General features: G+C 40.5%; 1 protein-coding gene and 1 long non-coding RNA gene across 6 annotated transcripts in view; one reads left to right on the top strand and one right to left on the bottom strand.

Moving 5' to 3' along the window:
* The window catches only part of meis2a (Meis homeobox 2a), a 50492-nt gene extending 33111 nt beyond the window's left edge, over positions 1 to 17381 (bottom strand). The window contains exons 1-7 of one of the 5 annotated variants that reach the window (XM_055171818.2): positions 16380 to 17381; positions 15840 to 16060; positions 15217 to 15358; positions 14948 to 14998; positions 14481 to 14531; positions 13853 to 14002; positions 8753 to 8909 (exon numbers count right to left, since the gene is read on the bottom strand). In XM_055171818.2, the coding sequence (XP_055027793.1) occupies positions 8753 to 8909; positions 13853 to 14002; positions 14481 to 14531; positions 14948 to 14998; positions 15217 to 15358; positions 15840 to 16060; positions 16380 to 16391 (784 nt within the window). In that variant the 5' untranslated portion in view covers positions 16392 to 17381. Of the gene's footprint in view, positions 1 to 8752; positions 8910 to 13852; positions 14003 to 14480; positions 14532 to 14947; positions 14999 to 15216; positions 15359 to 15839; positions 16061 to 16190; positions 16351 to 16379 lie in introns of those variants that run through there. The other 4 variants (XM_055171820.2, XM_055171821.2, XM_055171822.2 and 1 more) reach the window with 4 other exon arrangements.
* A 64-nt stretch (positions 17382 to 17445) lies between these two features.
* LOC129417275 (uncharacterized) lies at positions 17446 to 21610 on the top strand. The gene is made up of 2 exons (XR_008635712.2): positions 17446 to 18034; positions 21114 to 21610. It is a non-coding gene; the product is annotated as an uncharacterized lncRNA (long non-coding RNA).
* Positions 21611 to 22009: the final 399 nt, after the last annotated feature.

The following is a 22009-nucleotide window of genomic DNA, read 5'->3' as shown; positions in this document are numbered from 1 at the left end:
ACCTACGGCTATATTCATGGCGAGAACCAGGTAATCCATACACAAGTTTTATTCAGACAAGTTGATTCATACACAAGTTGGGGGAGGGATCTCCAATTTGCCTAATTTGTGTGTTTTTGGCCTGTGGAGGAAACCGGAGTACCTGGAGTAAACCCTGACACAGGGAGAACATGCAGAAACTCCACACAGAAAGGCCACCTGCCCTAGCCGGGGCTCGAACCGGGAACCTTCTTGCTGTGAGGCAAGAGTGCTACACACTGAGCCACTGTGCCGCCCCCAACACACCTCCAGCTCATATATACACCCATCACATCCCAACACACCTCCATCTCATATATACACCACACACTCCAACACACACTCCAGCTCATATATAAACCACACACCCCAACACACACTCCAGCTCATATATACTCCCATCACACCCCAACACACCTCCAGCTCATATATACTCCCATCACACCCCAACACACCTCCAGCTCATATATACACCACACACTCCAACACACACTCAATCTCATACATAGACCCCACTCCCCAACACACCCCAACACATCTCCAGCTCATATATACACCACACACCCCAACACACACTCAATCTCATACATAGAACCCACTCCCCAACACACACTCCAGCTCATATACACACCACACACCCCAACACACATCTCCAGCTCATATATACACCAATCACACCCCAACACACCTCCAGCTCATATATACACCAATCACACCCCAACACACCTCCAGCTCATATATACTCCCATCACACCCCAACACACCTCCAGCTCATATATACACCAATCACACCCCAACACATCTCCAGCTCATATATACACCAATCACACCCCAACACACCTCCAGCTCATATCTAGAACAATCACACCCCAACACACCTCCAGCTCATATATACACTAATCACACCCCAACACACCTCCAGCTCATATATACACCAATCACACCCCAACACACCTCCAGCTCATATATACACCAATCACACCCCAACACATCTCCAGCTCATATATACACCAATCACACCCCAACACACACTCCTGCTCATATACACACCACACACCCCAACACACCTCCAGCTCATATATACACCAATCACACCCCAACACACCTCCAGCTCATATATACACCAATCACACCCCAACACACCTCCAGCTCATATATACACCAATCACACCCCAACACACCTCCAGCTCATATATACACCAATCACACCCCAACACACCTCCAGCTCATATATACACCAATCACACCCCAACACACCTCCAGCTCATATATACACCAATCACACCCCAACACACCTCCAGCTCATATATACACCAATCACACCCCAACACACCTCCAGCTCATATATACACCAATCACACCCCAACACACCTCCAGCTCATATATACACCAATCACACCCCAACACACCTCCAGCTCATATATACACCAATCACACCCCAACACACCTCCAGCTCATATATACACCAATCACACCCCAACACATCTCCAGCTCATATATACACCAATCACACCCCAACACACCTCCAGCTCATATCTAGAACAATCACACCCCAACACACCTCCAGCTCATATATACACCAATCACACCCCAACACACCTCCAGCTCATATATACACCAATCACACCCCAACACACCTCCAGCTCGTATATGCACCTCAGACCCATCACACATAAACCACACATCACATCTAATACACAACTCATACAATCCATCACATCCCAACACATCCAAAACACACCTCACACATCATCAAACACAGGCCGTGCACAAATCAAATTACACTAATTGGCCCCAGAGGTTATGGAGGTACATCCAGACTTTACTCTCTCTCTCTCTCTCTCTCTCTCTCTCTCTCTCTCTCTCCAGTCTCTATTAGCACACTCTGATGATTGTATTACTGTGGAGAGCAAATAATGACTGTGCGCATGAGAGCTACTGGAGAAGCCACACTGCTTTCTCACTGCAGTCATTAGAGAGTTAATTACTAATATAATTACTTTAGCAAATTACATAAATTTTCACCAAAACAGGATTTCTATGCCCTGTGAAAGTAACATCATAAAAACACACACAAAAAAGGCTGAGCTGTATGATGTGCACAAGACAGACAATGAGGATGTCTATTAAAACAGAACTTCTGGTGACTCTCAACTGCAGGCAAACCCTCAAAGATGCTTTTTACTCCAAGCAAACACCTTGGAGATTTTCTTTGCCTACCAGAGCTCACTATCAAACACAAGGCACAGCGCAGCCATTAGGACACGAGAAGCGAAGAGCCAAATGAATTAAAAGGTTCTGCATCAACAAGTCAACCATCAGACGGCAGACTGTGTTCTGCAGGCCTCTCATCAGCCGCCCGCCCTAAACTTTCACTCAGAAATGTCCTGGAGGCGCAGAACAAAGCAAGCAGAACTGATTGCTGCGCCGCGGCCCCGCTCCATTCCGCCGCGCCTCAACTCTGTTTGGCTTCCTAATGAGCTCACTAAAAACCCAATTCATCACCCATAACCCCTTCTCAACCCTACTTGAAATGCAGTTTGAGGAGTGGGGGCGAGGGGGGCACGGGCGGGCGACAGTTCGGTCCCTTTCTCTTTAGGAATGCCTCTCTCTCTCTCTCCGGCAGATATTTCCACATTAATACCCTCCTCATCCCTGTGAACGCTGGAATTCGGTGGGAAGGGAACGCGGCCGAGCGGACGGAGAAATCTCGCGCAGACGCAGTACAGGAAGGGTGTGTGAGAATGAGGTGCGTGCGGTGTAAAGTCCCAAAGTTCCTCATTACACGCGGTCAAAGCAATTCCTTCGGGCACCTGAGCTGAAAGCGGGAGATAACAGCATTGATGAAGCCTTCGTTTAAAATGCAGCTGTTTTATTCTGCTTTGGTAATTAATTCTTTTTCCGATAGTGTATTGATTGAACGCGGCCCTGATGAAGTTCAAACTGTGAAGAGCCGCCCTCACGGGCTAAGAACCAGTTCATCATCAGACTCAATGAAAATTTCCTCGCTGTTTGAGAATTAGTCAGCGCCCTGTTATCTGTTGTCGAGTTGAATACGTTGAGATCGAATAATAATAATAAACGAACAAACTTGATGAAACTGAGATGGCTCCAAAAGGACAAACCTGCAAGCTAAGTAATTATATGAAACAAAAGTAGCGTGACGATACGCCACAACCTTACTGCTGCCATGCAAAACGCAAAGCTGCTGTCTCGCCTTCAAAGTCTCTGTTCACTGGGTAGGAAACACCTCCATCAGTAAAGTTCACTTTCTGCAGCAGCTGTGAACTCCCAGCGGCCCCTCTGGGGACCCAACTAGCAGAGAAATCAGATACTCCTTTACAAGAGCGGGAGGCGCTCGCGTCTTATCCAGACACATCTACTGGCTCCTTTACAAGTCAATAACCGCGGCCTGCTGTCCTTCCCACACATATTCCCTGTGTTAAAGCTCTTCCACAAATGTAAAAATAATGAGCGCAACTGCATTAACGGAGAGAGAACGAGAAGTCGTTGGATGCATTTCTTCTGTTAATCGCAGGTAGTGATGAGTTTTCAATTGACGCTCTCATCTGCTCGATTCTGAAACTCACTCTCATGATAGAGGCTCCTGATGATGAACTACATTCTCAACATGCAAAAAACCCCTAAAACCTCATCCTTACAACCAGTGAAACTCTGAAAAGTGAAATGATGCAGGTGTAGTATCTGCAGATCTGAGCTATAGAGCAGCGTTAAAACTCATTTCTCCTCCTCTGGCCCTGAATTAGTCTATAAACACGTCTAAAATCTATTAACAGCTTCACGCCTGTCTGCTTCTTCAAAGCCGCTCTGCCCTCTGTGTATTTTTTCTACCTCTCACTCTTTTTATTGATTTTTCAATTTTCTCTTCCCCTAAAATCCAACCAGCAGAGCAGCCGTTCCCCTAAAGCTCCTGAGCTCAGACGAGCACTTCAGCCATCACCGAAATCAAAGGCTGCAAGAGAGAGAGAGAAAGACAGACGCTTGTAAACAACTTTCCTTTCTGCCAGTAATGCACGCGTCGCATGCGTCGAGGAAAGAGGCGATTACGGACGGCGAGCGAATTGCGCTCCGACCCGCCGACCCCAGCGAGGCGTTTGAGGCCAGAGATGCGCAGCCACGCCAGATCGATGCATTCGGACGGTGCCGGCGTGACCTCTCCTGCACGGATCTGCGCTCACGAAGGAGGAAAAGATCTCACGGGCATCCGAGAATCCAGCACGCTTCGGCCGTCTCTCTCTCTCTCAGCGTTTTCATCAGCGGTGGAGACTGTCCTGCGGGCCGTGTAAAGGCTAAAGGCAGCGTTCCCTCACATCAGAGCGTTTCTGAGGGTCGGCGGGTCGGATTCGCAGATGTCTCCCGCAGACAGCGCCTGTCTAAGGACCGCAGCCTGCCGAGTAACACAATACAGGCCTGACCCTCAACACCGCTAAACACAACATGCTTTTTTGGCTTGTTTGGGTTCGTGCTTTGTCTACTTTTTCGTTTTCCCTCAAGACTTGCGAAGCTTTTCCACTGGAGGATGTAGAATGTGGAAAACCGTTGCTATCGCGAGATGCCATTGTTTGGTGTTACATTTCAGACATCTAAACAGTCTCTCCTTAAACTTCCTTCAATTGTTAGGGGAGATTTGGTCATTCAGGGCTGATGGGATGAGGACAGGCGCTTTTAAATAGAAAAAGGCCAAAGCACCACAACCGGCCACTGGACATCACATGAAAAAAATGATATTATAACAGAAACATAAAACAGAAAGAAAGATGATATTTCTGCACACAGAATAACATATAACAACAGAAAAAGAACTTTTATTGTGTCAACGGTGAACATGCAAAATTTGTCCACACATTGCTAGGCTATTTTAGGGAGTTTTAGTTATGTCTAGAAAATGAATTATCTGGAAAAAAAAACGTCCCACAAATAAAACAAGTACAAATCTTTTCATTTCATTAAAAAATCCTAAATCTGATCTTTGGGAAACATATAAACAATCTTAGATATAGACCATACGCTCAAATCTAACCAACTCTAACTAGAAGCACAAGTAATAATGATGCAAATTTAACAAATGACTAATAAGGAAATAAATAATTAAAGTAAAGAGTATTAAATAAAGTCACACTGTTAAAACATGGAAAGTGTGTCAGCGGAGCGCACGCAGTGTTTCTGTAACGGTTTATATGCATGCACGTGAACGTTTGCTTCTCTATTCTGAAGCTGATAACCTTCTAAATGAATTATCATGATGCATAATGAATGTTATCTGTGGTTTTTCTCCTGAAGCCCTGTGAGGCACACTGATTTGTTTTGTTGCACATTAGCCTCAGTTCTTCAAGAGAGCTCACCGCTCGAGGCGTGCAAATAAGAAATTATCCTTGCTGACTAACACTCCTAATATCTCCTCAGGGTAATTAGAAATTATTAGACGGCTGCCTCCAATAATGGAAGCTAATGGCACTAACCACCGCCAAAGCTTTCCGTCCCGTCTCCTCAAACAGAAGAAGCGAGTGAGCGACGGACGGACGGACGGAGAGAAGTGCTCTTCTCTAAACCTGTTTCCCTGTGCTTGACAATGCATTACAGAACACGAGGGAGCAGTAATCAGACTATAAAATTAGCTTATCTGTAATAATGCCCAAAAAGATTTGCATAAATACGTAAGGAAGGCAACGTTTCTTTCTTATTCGCCCACTAGTTTCTGATGTAGCTGTAGGGCACAGGAGAAACACACCACTGAACGCTCTACAAACATTACGGGTGTTTAAAGGAAGATGGCATGCTGTCCTGCAAACACCGTAAACAGGTGACGGATAAGCAGCAAGTAAATCGTGTAGTTGAGCTTAAAATACCACCTCTGATTCAGGGCCTTGATTTGAACGGGTGACACCATATCAAAACTATACTGCACATCATAAATGATTAACATAATAGACTGACAAGGAAACCTTTCTCATCTGTCTTAATCATTTGAATTTTGCTTGATTCATTTCTATATTCAATAACTTCTTTTTGCTTGTTTACTGCAGTCGTTGTTATGAATGACAGAAAGACCCGTTCGCCAACTTAAGTTGATTGTGAATGATCACGTTCAGAGTCCGATATATTGTCATGAGAACAGAAATAGTCGTGTCATTTGGGAAAAGGAGACCCCCTTGCGTGATGGGATTATCACCTCTGATGGGTGACTTCTCGACTGAAGCCCTCAGGCATGACAGGCTAAAACAGGAGAAAACACTCAGAGCCGTCACGGTGAGTTTAAAAGGCCAGCGTACAGTCGTGCTTGTAAAAACAAGTGAATTAGAAGTGATTGTGTGTGTGTGTGTGCGTGTGTGTGTCTCACATTTATTCAAAGTTGTCTTCTTATCTGTGAGGTTCACTGCAGTTAGACTTTATGTCTGTATCTCAAAAATCACATCCACAGCGAGTGGAAAATATTATGTACAAGGACAAAGTAAAAAGTGTTCATAGGTGTGTGTGTGTGTGTTGTGTGTGTGTGTGTGTGTGTGTGTGTGTGTGTTGTGTGTCAGAGCAGCTGTGTGTCTGACTGTATGTGCTGCTGTTTCCTGAGGGGTAAAATTTGTATTTTCTTTTCCAAAAAAATTCTAGAAAACGACAGAAGACTTTTGCTCACTCCACCAGCCAAATGTAATCTCTCATTCTCTCTCTCTTTCTCTCTCTCTCTCTCTCTCACACACACACACACACAAACACACACACACACACACACACACAGACCAACGTTTCCAGGAACTAACACTCAGTCTGTCTCTTGTTTGAATGCATGTGCTACTGAACCAACAGATGTGTGTTTTGTCATATACATTTGTGTGTGTGTGTGTGTGTGTGTGTGTGTGTGTGTGTGTGTGTGTGTCTGTGTCTGTGTTAGCAGAGGATTTTCAGTTCTTTTTAGAAAAGAACTGCCTTCTCCACTTTTAAAAAAAATGCAATTGCGCAACACTCCTGATTGACAACTAGGAGGACCGATAGTCTTGATGATCCACCCGGAAAAAGAAAATCCTCTGCAATACCTTTAAGATGTTGTGTGTCTGTGTTAAGATGTTGTGTGTCTGTGTTAAGATGTTGTGTGTCTGTGTTAAGATGTTGTGTGTCTGTTTGTGTAGCAGGAGCTTAGCGAGTGCATCAAGCGTGAACATAATTTTAAGAATGTAAAAAATGAGGGTTACTGAGCAGTGTGAAGGGTCAAATCGTGATGCAGTGAGATCTCTGCTTCCTCATGGATTCTGTCTGTCTGTCTGTCTGTCTGTCTGTGTGTCTGTCTGTCAGTCAGTAGGGTTCATTTGATTCTGGGCAGTTCTGTGTGCCGTACCGTAAGTGTGTTGGTCCGTATCGACCGGCCGTTACTGGATCCAGTGTGAGAGAGTCAATAACTGCTGTGAAGATTCAGCGGACTGTGGTACTTATGACTTCAGCATGATCAATAACTTTGCTTGCCCCACCTCTTTCTCTCTCTCTCTCTCTCTCTCTCTCTCTCTCTGTCTCTCTCTGTGTCTTAGAAATTTTCCATCTGTCTTTTTCAGTCCAGCTGTATGTGTGATGTTAATGTCTGATGTTTCTCTGTGTGTACACTTTCATGCACAGAGACACATGAATTAAAGCAGATGTTGTGAGACGATTTTAAACAAACACTGCTCTTTGTGAACGCCTATTGACAAATGATATGACAACAGTTTCAGCACAGCACTAAGAGTCCATCTTCTGCAGGATGAAACTCAAGACACACCAAAAAACACAACACACACCAAACAACACAACATGCCAAACAGTTCATGTGAGATGATGGACAGATTGAGAAGGCATTAACACATTTACAATTTGGGATTAAAAAATCTGAAGCTATTGCACTCTGTTTAACTGAGGATACATGTGTGTGTGTGTGTGTGTATGTGTGCGTGTTTTGTGTGTGTGCGTGTTTCGTGTTCTATCAAGTTTCATATACTGTTTAACTCCAGTGAGTGCTGACAGAAAAATCCAATTAATCACAAGTGTTTCTGTTCAATAAAATCTTTAAATAGCAGCAACGGTTTCCTATAGAGAAAATGAAGTTGTCCATGAAGTGTGTCCTTCTTTCCCGCGTGTGTGTGTGTGTGTGTGTGTGTGTGTGTGTGTGTGTGTGTGTGTGTGTGTGTGTGTGTGTGTGTGTGTGTGCCTGGTAATTATCACGTTGTGGGGACCAATTGTCCCCATAAAGATAGGAATACCAGTAGTTTTGTGACCTTGTGGGGTCTTGAGGTCCCCATGAGGAAACAAGCTTATAAATCAAACAGAATGATGTTTATTGAAAATGTGAAATATCAGATAGTTTTCTGTGATGGTCGGGGTTAGGGAATGGGGTAGGTAAGTGAAATAAAATATACAGTTTGTATGGTATAAAATGCTTTACGTCTATGGAATGTCCCCACAAAACATGGAAACCAGAATGTGTGTGTGTGTGTGTGTGTGTGTGTGTGTGTGTGTGTGTGTGTGTGTGTGTGTGTGTGTGTGTGTGTGTCTGTGTGTGTCTGTGTGTGTGTGTTTATAGATGAAGTTATATTGACATCAACCAACATGCACAATATCAATCCAGCTGTGTCTTTACAAGAGATGTAGAAGTCTGTTTCAGTGTTCTTGAGAGGTGTGTGTGTTGTGTACTGTTAAATATATGTTGTGTAGAGATGTGTGTGTGTGTCTGTGTGTTGTATAGAGACGTATATGTCACCTTGTTCACTGCTGTTGTCTCCGCTCTGTGACGCATGTCCCCCGCTGGAGGGTCCCGGTGTGCCTGCCGAATGTGTAGATGTGGCATCGTCGTGATCTCTCCAGGACGCTGGATTCTGGAGACGGTCGGATTTGAGCCATCCGTCCATATGCCCCATCCACAGCATAAAGAATAAGAGCAGGACACAAAGAGAGAAAGAGAGAGAGAAAAAGAGACATGAATGAAGTGGACAGGTGTCCAGTAAACACAATACTAAAAGAAGACTTGATATAGCACACATGTAGTACGGATGACTTTTTTTGTCTTTGACTGTATTTGAACACATCCGGCTCCACAGAATGTCGAAGAGCAACGTTAACAATCCACTAAATATCTCCATACAGGTTTACAACAAATGAACCTTCAGTCACCCTTTTTTTTAACACACAGCAGAGATTCAACACTCACACACAGACGGACATAAACTCTCAAGAGTAACAGGGTGGTGTGTCTATGAAGGGCACATGAAGGCATCTCCTCACCCTTCCTGAGGTTTCTTAAGGAACGATGGAGCCGCAGGGGAAACGGGACTTGTACTGTACAGGAAGAGTTTTATCTGTGTTAAACACAGACAGCCAAGAGGAGGAATTTCCTTTGTCCCTCCAGTGAGGGAATGTTTTACAATCCCATTAAACATGAACACACATGCACAACCACACATTCAACATGTTTACTGCATGCATGACCCGAGCATGGGCTTCTGTCCAGGTCAACGTGGAGTGACAAATAAATCAGCATATATCTCCCGAAAGAGAGCCAGATTTCATTATAAACTCAAGTCTTTATCTAAAAAGTAACTGATTCACACTGAACTTAAAGAAATAGATTCAGAATTTAAGAAGCCTTCCTATCTTCAGTCGGTAAAGACAACCTGATGAAACTGCACAACTAGGGATTTCTATATCATGTCAGTTCTTTACTAAAAACATTTTTGCTCTGTCTAACCCCTAAACTAAATGCTCATATATGAGTTGCTCAAACTGTTAAGATCAAACTGAAATACTGTTAAAAATAAACTACGCTGCTTGTTTCTGAAGTTAGGATTATTATGAAGTTATCTATTCGCATTATCCATCATTTAAGTTTATTTAAAAAAAAAAATAATTGTAATTCTTGTCATTAAAGGGACGCTCCATTTTTTTGAAAATATGCTAATTTTCCAGCTTCCCTAGAGTTAAACATTTGATTCTTACCATTTGGAATTCATTCAGCTGATCTCCAGGTCTGACGCTAGCACTTTTAGCATAGCTTAGCACAATCCATTGAATCTGATTAGACCGTTAGCAACACGCTAAAAATAACCAAAGAGTTTTGATATTTTTCCTATTTAAAACTTGACTCTTCTGTAGGAACTAGGAACTATACTATCATTCTGGCGTAGCCTAATAATCAAGGACTTTGCTGCTATGCTAAAAGTGCACCGAAGATCAGCTGAATGGATTTCAAAATGGTAAGAATCAAATGTTTAACTCTAGGGGAGCTGGAAAATTTGCATATTTTCAAAGAAAGTGGAATTTCCCTTTAAGAGCAAATGTCACTAAAAATGAAGGCAAGTTAACTAAGGGGCCTGTATCATGTGATTCAGCTGAGGCGTGATATGTTGAGTATGAGCTTGTGTTGTTGTAAGGAAAGAAAATGACGGCTTTTACTTCCTGTGGCTGAGACGGCCAGAAAAATACAGACATGCACTACATAACCGCAGGAATACACTCTTTCTTTACCTGTCAAATTTCTCACAGTTGGAACAACTCAAAAAGCCACAACTTTACACACATATAGAGGAGTTTTCATCTTACGATCATTGCTGCCATTACTGTTGATAAGTCAGGCTTGAATTTCCTCACATAAATGACCGGGCCTTTATCAAATATAAATAATGCAACCAGCTCTCTCTCTCTCGCAGGCCTCACAACACAACAGTTATCAGGGCTCCCGAGAGTCCATTAAAGTTCAAACAAGCTGTAAAGAAAGCCAATGAGAGCCACGGTGTGACCCGAGTGGCTGAGATACCCTCTACCCCACCCGGGAAAGAAAGCAGCTAACATGTGACTATTCCCCAATGCTAAAGATAATTAGGAGTCAAACGCCGTCCGCTCTAATTGTGCGGAGGAGCCCGTTACCAGGCCGCAAACACAGCCGAGGCACAATAGAGCAGATAAAGAATCAGATAAAGGGTTGGTCCGTCTCTGGGGGACGCCTTTCTCACCGTTCACAGGGGTCACGGACTCTACGCTGATAATACAAGTTGTAATTAATATAAAAGCCAGAGACAATGCAGAAAGGAAGAGCTCGCTGAAGGACCGACACATCGCTGGCGGTTGTATGTCGCTGACACGCACCTGCCCTGCCCATCAAACCACTCGCTTAGTCTCTGAACATCTAGTAACATCTGATTTAGAGGTGTCACTAGATCCCTCAGCGGCTCAATGCATTTACAGAAAAATGTATGTCGGATCGGGAATCCTGCAGCCGCGTAAAAATTCCCAGTTTGCACGGAGGCCACATATCCGTGCGTGGTATTTCTTTTGTGGTAAGAGAGGAGATCTTCAGCTCCTGACCTTTCATACGACATCGTGCTCTTAAACTCCACATGCAGTTTTGTTGAATTTAACATGTAATTACACATCTGCTCCAAACACCAATGTTAAAGTGATGGTCTGAAGCAACTCAAAATGACTATTCAAACCAAACCTGCCAATTATCTGAGGAGAATGAAAAGGAGCATTAATAAAAGATAGTTATTGACAGCTGAACATTTAAAGAAACGCCCCTATTTTCATTTTCTTCCATATGAGGCCAAAAACGCACATCACATCCACTGATATCTATTATCACAGCCTTACATTTAAGAAAACCGAAAACTAAAAACAATGCAAAACATTTTAAAGAGGCTAAAGTAAAAAAGCTCAAACCCAAATGTCTACAGATAAATAAAGAAAACCACACGGGTGTGTGTGTGTGTGGGGGGGGGGGTCTGCAGTATAACACATGCTGGTTCATTAAAATATCCTCTGAATGAATTCACTGAAGATACTGTCAGCTGTATACATGTAAACATAAAACAATGATTTATCATTAATGAATAAATACAGAATTACACTTTATTTTCATGTAAGAAGGCATTCATTATGCATTTGACCACAATATTATTGCTGATTTTTTTGCTTTGAATATATTTCTCACCAGTGTTATTTTTTCCGTTTATTAAATAAGAGTTTAACATAAATTTGACCTATAGAAATAATTGACCGTCACAAACAATAGAGTAAATCATGTATGCCAAAAGTGTATTCCTGTACCTAAACTGGTAGACGTTAGCAGTGCAAAGGTCATGTGTTCGATCCCTACAGAACACACCTACTGATAAAACATCTACCTTGTAATACACTGTAAGTCGCTTTAGATAAAAGTGTCTGCCAACTGTGTATATGTAAATAAAAAAATCCTGTGCAGATATTACTATATCGTAATATAAACTCAACCCCAACACAAAGTCCCCATATTCACAGGCCACTTCAGAGAGAGAGAGAGAGAGAGAAACAAAACACATGCCCTTCATCCCAGCAAAGCAACATTCAACAAATGATGTAGCCCAGAGCAAAATATATTAAAAATACATATCAGAGCAAAGAAACATAGTTGAGAGACAGACTAACTAAATATATTATCATATGCTCTTTCAAATATAAAACAGGGTCGGAGACACAAATAAATGCTGAGAAAACAATATTACAAATACAAATTAAATGTTGTATCCTGTCCGTGGCTTCGGTGAATTAGTGGGATAGAAATGTAGTTTCTGTAATATGATCCAAGAGTTTTTTTAATTTTGCAGTTAGATAACAGTGAGATCCTTCAGGGCTTCACTAACAGGCCTCCGTCCATTTACTTTCATTAACTAACATATAGCTACTGACACACAATGTGTTTAAGACCCCAAAACACACACACACACACACAAAGCACTGTGGTATGCACAGATACACTGGAAACACACACACACACACACACACACACACACACACACACACACACACACACACACAGACACAATCTCTCTATTGCTTCACTAACACTCATTTATCCATTAAACCTCAGCTACAGAGTCACTCTGCCAGCACAAACATTTGCACCTCGATATAGTTCATAACACAAGGTCATGGTATGGTCATGTAATACTCTGGCAAAACACTGTAGTGTTTAAAATGACATGCCTACAGAAATATCATGAAAAAAATTCACATTTTAGTCCAAATAATCCTCAAGTAATTTCTACTAAAAACGTGATGGTGGTCAGGGTGAAATGAATTAACATTCAGAACTGAACTGACATGATTCATTTTCTCATTATCGAAATTACATCTCTGACAATTAACCCAATGACAAACAGCCTGTGCCTTACACTCTCAGTGAGTTTCAGAGAATATTCATTCATTCGCTTTTCAATTAATTTAATCGATTAATTCTGTAGATTTGGTAGATTGAGATAATGCTTTAGGACCTTCACATTTGATGGAGATGAGCTCTATACACATATGAAGCTTCAGAGGACACCAACAATTAATTTACAACACTTCAAGAAACACGTTTAAACAAACCGATGACATTATAAAGATTTTGGATGTCAATTGAATTTAAAAGTATGGAACAACGGGCCTGTAAAACACTACACCCACTACAAAATCAATAAAAGACAATTAACTCCATTAACGTTATAATAATCCAAACCACGAGGAAGCACAGTACGACTAGTCTACTTAAAACAAAACCGTGCACATATAAAATATACATTTTAAAGGTGTAAAGCATTCAGGCACAATGCAGGAATATTATTCAATCTGAATAGACACTAAAGCACAAAAAGCAAACGCAGCATCGACTACAGAAAAAAATTCAGGAAACTCTAACACACATCCCAAAACTTTCATTACGCTCCATTTTACAATTCAAACTGCATTATGGACAACATCTCATATCGCCATTTTCCGCATCATTCGTGTTAGTATTTAACAGCTCATGAGATACAGCAGACAGAAACATTAAAACAATCTGGTTACTTACATGATCGGCTAAGTTGGTCGAGGATCCCGAGAGCTCCTCGTGGTCTGATTTCGAGCTGCCGTCCCGTTCATCAATCACTAAATCTATCGGCATTTTTCCTTTCAAACAACTGATGTACCGATGGCAGAAATTGTCGCAGAGTTCGTGCACCTTGAGTAGAGAGCAGAAAATCTCTTTCAACAGCCGATCCGACAATAAAGAGCCGATATGAGCAAAGGCAGGGAAACAATAGAGAAATTGTTGCAGGGCTTTATTATTCTCCAGAGACCTCAGCAACAAGTTAAACGACAAAAATAAACCCTATAGACAAACAAATAAGTCTTGCTCGTTCAAAAGTAAAAACTAAATCTAATCCGTGAAAATACATTAAAACTATTTAAACGGCAAACGTTATATTAAGTGTAATCTGGCATCTGCAATAGTTTTATACGGATTGTAAAATGTAATGCGTAATTACCAATTTATGTTTTATTTAGAAAAACATTTTTTTTTTGTTTGTTACACGACGTCGCTTCATTTTGCATTACAGTTTTGCATTTTATTTTAAAATGTGATACCAGGATTTATAGGCTGATTAGCAATAATATGATACAATTATTTTAAAAAATATATTTCAATAAAGGTTTACCTTTTCTAACTCCAAAAGATGAAACCGTAAAACTTGTATGGCTTGTATCATCTGTAAAAAGTAACGGACATTGTTAGCTGTATTGCAAATAAATGCATTTTAATTAATTTCAGTTGCATAATATTTTGACACAACGAGAATCTTCAATGCTACAACAAAAATACTAAAGCAATTAAAAATAATTCACTTGTTATTTATAATGCGAGTTAGAAATAATATGCAATTAGTTTTGATGTTCCAAATGATATTTAATTGCATCTGTGTTAAAGGAGGCTGATATTGACATCAGCTCTAATGAGTGACTTATTTCACACTAATACCCTCCACTTGAAACCCATGTGAGCGTGTCACTTATTCACTTCAAACAATCCCGTCACAAATCAAATCCCTCATATTAACTTTCACTATCTCCAGTTCCACATGAAAATAACAATTACACTCGAGAAAACTCAACTGCATGATCTTACCAAGTTATCCAACTCTGGATTTGAAGAAAATAAAGGTTTTTCTGCTCGGACCTAGAAACAGATTAGAATCAGGTTTAATTTATCACGCGTGAGAATAAATGCAGCAATTAAATGCGTAATACAATTAAAACATTAAACTTGCACATAATTTGTAATCGCCACTAATCTAATGTATCACTTGTGAAATGTATTTGCTCCTATACTATTCAGTCACATTAATGGAAAATAATTGTTTTTATTTCTATAAATGTAGATATAATGCGTGTGACCTGTTTGGCAAAAACAGCGATGTCCTCGTTGAAGGAATCGGAGGAGCACACATCTCCTCCAGCCACCCCGGGCTCGCGCGGAGTACATGTGGCCAACTCACACTTCTCAAAGACCAGAGCCAGCAGAGGAAACAGTGGATGACTGTGAAAACAACACGCCACGGATCCTTTAGACTGATCAACTACTGCCAAAAATCTAACCAGAATTAAATGTGAAGTAAAAGAAAATAGGCCTATAAAGATCCGAGCTTTCATTTGCGTCCGATAACTAAAGCAAAGTTCGGCAATGTTAAATGAACGGGCTCTGCTCTCGTGTAAAAAAATCGTCAAAAAATATGAAAGACATAACATCGTGTTGTTTTTGAACTGCAGTGATTTTGAATTAATATGCTGCGTGTATATTGTGAATAGCTCATGTTTCAAATATTTTAATTCGCCTTAAAGATGAGCTGAGGTTTTAAAATTCGAAAAAAGTTAAAAATGCAAAGCAAGTTGACGTGTAAAGTGTGCAAGCTGTGCTAAAATGAACGTTTGCCAGCAACACGAAGTTTTAAAGAGATGTGGAAAAGTATCGCGGGACCCCAACGAAAAGCGCGTGGATCTAACATTAATATCGAACTCACCCGTAAATTTGATCTTTATCCCTCTTTAACACGTCGTTGACAGCTGAACCCATGCTGGTGGGCATGACATTAGGATGGGGGGCATGTGTGCCGTAATGCTGGCTGGCGTGGAGCGGCGGTCCGTGATTCAGATGATGGACCTGCGGGAGCGGCCGAGGCGCGTGAGGATCCCCGTACATACCGACTCCGTCCATGCCGCCGTAATGAGCCAGCTCATCGTACTGCAAGAGAAAGTGCAAAATATACAATGCTTTAGGGAGCAAAAACGGTGATAGAATAAAAAAATGTAACAATGTAACAATCCCTCACGATCCCGGGGTTAAGAAACTAAACTTTGATGTTCGTAATTACCAAAAACATTTTAAAGTTCTGCTTCCCAGAAGTGAGAAAAGCGTCCGGTTAAAAGCTGCTGTGGTTGCCCGTCGGCGCAGAATATTTCCAGTAAAGTGTGTCGGACTGAAGGAGTTTTGCTTGCGCAGCGACACTCGAGGCCTGTGATAGTGTATTAGTGGAGGTGAGTGTTGGAGATTTTAAACCTACCCTTTGCGCCATCAGCCTGCGCTCCAATAAACCTCTGGATCTGTGTCGTAGATTTAATTTCCCAGTCCGCTCACAAACTCATGCACTGCTAAGATTCCTTTTCCGAGCAACTTGCCGAATTCTCCTATTCTCCCGTATGGTGGAAAACGAGCGCAGGCATCAGGAGTTTTTTCGGCAATTATTCGGCTTTTCCACTTTGCCACCAGAAAAAGCAAGAAAAAAGTCAAGCGCCAAAATGAAGGTTACAGCCGGCCCATCAACAACCCGCATGTAACTAAACTGTCGTATCTCATGGCTTTTTGCCACTCCAGCTGTCAATCAAAGCCAGAGGTTGTCAAGGTAATGAATGAATGATGGTTGGTGATGATGTTCAAGAGAGGATGAATCTTTTTAGCCCCGTTTCCATCCAACAACTCCCTGTCTCCTTTATGCCTCCGGTCCACTTTCTTGTTTTATTACTCTTATACCGACAAAAAAGAAAAGCAAAGGAGAAGAGAGTTTTAGAGACGCGTCGCTCGCTCGCTCGCGCGCTCTAAGATGAGTGAGTGTCAGCGAGTGTTGGCAGCTCGGCCGCTCGCTCGCTTATACAACACACTGAGTTGAGCAGCGCGCATCGGCGGGAGAATGAAATGACGGAAGCCGGAAGTGGCGCTGAGCACAGCCAGTCCTGCACAAGCTCCACGCCAAACCCTGCGCGAGAGGCGAGCGTCCACTGCGCAAGGGGGGAGCCACGCACGGCACCGCAGATCCCACTCACGCGCACTGACAAAATGTAGTATAAGAAACTGCGTGCTGGGCAGACATCCAAAACTTTCAGTTCTTGTCAGCCGGATTAAAATCGTGCTCTTATATTGGTCAAAGACAAGTCATTTAAATCCACCAGTTTTTAATTCAGAAATTAGGCCATATCATGCGTCAAATTCATTTGCGAGGAGTTTGAATAAACAATACAAGCAATTTACGCGTTTTGTCCCTTTGAGTAAACTTTTACACACCGGAGAAAAACTGAGAGCCCGAGTTCGCCTTTAGTCTAGGCGCATTGTATGATAGAAATGTGAGTCGAGCATCGCAGTCAATTATCAAAGAGACCCAAAGATCATCAATCATGAGCAAGGCCTGAAGTTTCAGAGGAGGAGCAATGATATTGATTGTGCTACAGATGGCCCCTAATACCATAAACAGACCCTAAAAATACTACTCCACATCAACCACCATATAGCCTACAACGCCGCACGTGTGACATCATCGTCCTATCGATCGTTTTTACATAAATGGATACATTTAGCGCTCACTGTGACTTGTTTTGTTGTTGAAATTAACAATTCACGGGTTAGTGGATCTGAACGCATGGAGGATTGAGCACACTTCAACAAACAAGGTCAATAAACTGGCCCGCGCAGACACCCGAAGCTTTGGCTTGTGTTCTAATGAAGTAAGCAATTAAAAAGGATTTTATAAAAGCAACAACTGCTCTGTTTATGACAGAGGGGAGGGAAGAACATTATAGGGGAAAGTAGAAGTGAAGGGTTCACTGTGCAATAGCGACTGCAGTGGACACAGAGCGCGTGCTGTCTGACCACTACCTCGTCGCGAGGAAAAGTGCGCATGAGGAGCAGGATCATTCCCACAGAAATGCGTAATCTGCTGAACGTTTGGTAAGTGAAACGCATCCTTCATAGTTTTGATCCATAGTGCGCCTAAAAAGATTTCAACACAAACAGCGCATTAATGCTCAAACTATGTCATGTTTTTTTTAAACGGGAGCGGCTTTAACAGTTGCAAGTTTGGAAATTAAATGTGAGGGTGCGCTTAAACTCTGTAACGTTAAACATATCGATAGAACCATACAACAAACCATTAACTTAATAACAATGCTTCTTAGTAGTTTCTTTGATTTTTAACGCTTTCGTATTCTTCATTAAAAACATAACGCATTAGAATATGACGCGCAGGTTACTTTTATTTGTTTATTAATATTTACTCAACCGAATGCAACTGCACATGTATAAAAAACTTAATACAAAAACAACAACTAACAGTGAATAGCCACAATCACATCAAACTTCACTGAAAAAAGCTTTAATTTTTTTTAAACTGGCTATAGACCTCAGTACACTAATTTGTATTACTGTTTAATTTTCAAAAAATATTTTAAAACATTGTTCATCCATCTGAACACATTAATTAAATATTTTGCTCCCTTTTAATTAAAACCCTTCGGTCGATTAAACTCATTTAATGAGAGTTTATTGTAACTTTAAAATGTTGAAATCAGTGTTGTGGCGGTGGATCCGTGGCTCCGGCATTAACGGGCGGTAAAATTTTATCTGCTGGTGTCAGATTGAGGTCATTTTAGGGTTAAAGCTCTCGGTATCTCTGCCCAGCTGCGACTGAGAATCTGTTTCAATATCAATACAACCACACAATTTCGCACATTTTTGCATTAATCTCATTTAAACCTGTTTCTGTTAAATTTCATAAAAATCTAAATAAATGTACAATTTAAATGTAAAACAGTAAAAAAAATAAATAAAGATTTACCCTGACAACAGACACAAAAGTAAATATATCTAATTTGTATGGATTTGTTTGGTAGCCTGCAATTGTTTAATAATTTCCATCCTTTTTTTATATCATTACATTTTTATTATTAAAATGAGAGAATGCGAGAATTCTAAAGAACAACAGGTCACAAAATAAGATGACAACATTTCACTTCAACATTTCAACAAAATTAACATTCAAGCAACAACCAACCGTCGTGCTGAGCACGCTGATATTCGTTTTTAACATGTTTAGATGTAAGCATGTTTTTAAATTTATCTGTTTAGTTTTTACATGTGTGGAGGGTTTTATCACAGTTTAAATTGAAAGTAATTATTTCTCTGTTTAATGCAACTACTCCACATAAACGCTCTGTGACCTCAAGAACAACTCATCTAAATCCCTGAAGGAAAACTCTGGAACTCAGATGTTTGTAAAACTTTCGTGAGTAACTGTAAATTCTTCTATGTGAAAGGCGCATTTTCCTTCACGGGTGCTCAGTGACATTATTCTCACGGCACTGTGAGACTCTCTCTCTCTCTCTCTCTCTCTCTCTCTCTCTCTCTCTCTCTCTCTCTCTCTCTCTCTCTCTCTCCACGAGCGGCGTCTACAGCTCTTTAGCGACACCTGCCGGATCCGTCTTCATTGGATCCAGCACTAAAGTTAAACAGGCCGGTTAGTATTAAAATAAGCACTGCAATATAAAACAAAACAAAACCAACCAAAACAAGAATAACAATTTTTTAATTGAATAAAATATATCTGGAATATAAGAATATTGTCTAATGCTTTTCAGACTACCAGACAGTTTTGGGCAGCCGATACTTTATTATATATTTTTTGCTCGTGTTTATTCGTTTTGGTTCTGAAAATATAATGTACAAAATATCTGTGTGAATGGAAATGTACACTATAGCATACTGTGACTGGTTTTTATATCAATGAAAAAATGATTTTTTTTTTTAAATTAGCCTACTGAAAGTTAAAAATGTGTAGGCTAATCGTTTTAATAATATATTTTAATAATATGTATTGTCCACTACATACGTTAAACAAACTGTAAAATAACCATGATGTTATTTGTTATTATTATTATTATTATTATTTTATTTTTATCTTATTTAAAACACTTTATCACTTTTGTTTTCAATTCTGCAGAAAAAAGATAAAAGAAATCTAGGGAATAAAACAATAAAAAGAATACATGCAACGGAATTAAACTGAATTGTAATCTAATTCGATATGATTCATAAACGAGCATGCAGACATTGAGGGTGATAATCGATTGTGATCGGCCGTTGCTCTTTATACGTTATTAAAACCACCCAGGCCCTGGAGCACTGATCCCCGATCAGCTGTTATATGAGGCGTTCATTTACTTTCATTTTGATTTCAAGTGGACATCTCAAAATACATAATTAATACATTTGTGTCTTCAAAAAATACGAATATAGATTGCTGGACTTGTGCTTTATCGTTAAATAGTATTTTCTCCGATTGAGTGCGAGTTGCTAATATATGTTTATGTATTGCTTATCAGGTTATGTGCGGTGTTAATGTAACTGACCTACATGTTTTAATTCTCACCTAGCATCTATTACTGCCTCCACAGCTGTGTTTTCTTATATGACAGCCACTCGTTAGTCTAATTTTAAAGAAATAATATTAATAGTTTTTTAAGTGAACGAATGTGCAAAGTTTTGTTGAAAAGCAGCGCGTGACGCGTGAGATTCCGTGACTATGTGTCAAAGCAGTAATGAAACACGTGCCACTCCCACTGACGTGACTTGTCAACTTATTAACGCTAATCAGTTTTATAGGCTTTTTCACCCTAAACAAATGTATTATTCGTTTTATTACTTTCTTCTTTCTTTTTTAAACTCGTCCATATAGAGACAAAATAATTTGAATATTCTGTATTGTTTACTTCTAGCGCAGGTTACAAGATGTAAACACTTTATCATTCTTTACATATACAGCTTCAAGAATCCTCTTTCTACATATGACGGCGGCGTCTTCTCTGTTTAAACAAGAACCCTACATAGCACGTGTTGTAAAGAAATTGTTTTCAATTTGTATTCAAATTAATGGTGTAAATAAACACAGCTGTGTGAAAATAAACGCTTTTGATATCTTTGTTGTTGCTCTGCTTTTCTTCCCGTTTGACTGTATCTCCCTTGTTTCTGGAAGGGTTTACATGACCAAGAAATGTACCCAGGTAATTACCACACATTGTCAAAAAGAGGGAGCGCGGATTCAAATTCAGAGTGAAGGATCAAAGAGTCCACTGCCACGGGCGCGCGCGGTGACGATGTGACAGCCCACAACAATGCGCGTGAAGTTTGGCTCATGCGGACGCCTTGGATTTGGCAATTTTACAAGATAAGGAATTCAATTCAAGCTTGAGATGAAAACGGAATCACATTTCTTTATAATATTTTTTTAACATAGGTTTACACCTATAAAATTATGATAATATTTAGAATTGCTAAAACATCATCATGAATTATTAAAACGCACATGTAAAGATACGAGAATGTTGCATTTAAAGGGGACATATCATGGAAATCTGACTTGTTCCATGTTTAAGTGCTATAATTGGGTCCCCGGTGCTTCTATCAACCTAGATAATGTGAAAAAGATTTTGAGCTAAAACTTTACATATACTTTGGGGACACCAAAGCTTTATTTTACGTCTTAAAAAAGTGTTGTGAAATGTTGAATTTAACAATAACTGCTTTTCAATGTGCCTTTGTAAGGCTCAGCATATAGACATATTCTACACACACATTTAAGAAATTAATTTGACTTGAAATACTCAGCTGCACACTTTATTTAGTCATAATAAAAATAATGAAAAAGTAAAGATCTAATTTGTGTCCAATTGGTGTTCAAAATGTTTGAAAGCTAACCCAGTCTGTAGGGACACGTGAGAGTTTAACATTATAAACATGCATCGTGCCTGCAGCTCGGAGGGACACTTCACATGTAAATATTCACACATGAATAGAGCTGGCTATAAATGATTAAGAACTGTGAAGAAGTGATACATGTTTAAGCTTGAGAATGGATGGAGAATAAAAATA

This window comes from Misgurnus anguillicaudatus, chromosome 7 (genome assembly GCF_027580225.2).
Source record: "Misgurnus anguillicaudatus chromosome 7, ASM2758022v2, whole genome shotgun sequence".
NCBI lineage: Eukaryota > Metazoa > Chordata > Actinopteri > Cypriniformes > Cobitidae > Misgurnus > Misgurnus anguillicaudatus.
Note: the sequence above shows the minus strand (reverse complement) of the source record. Positions and strands in the feature narration are given on the sequence as shown.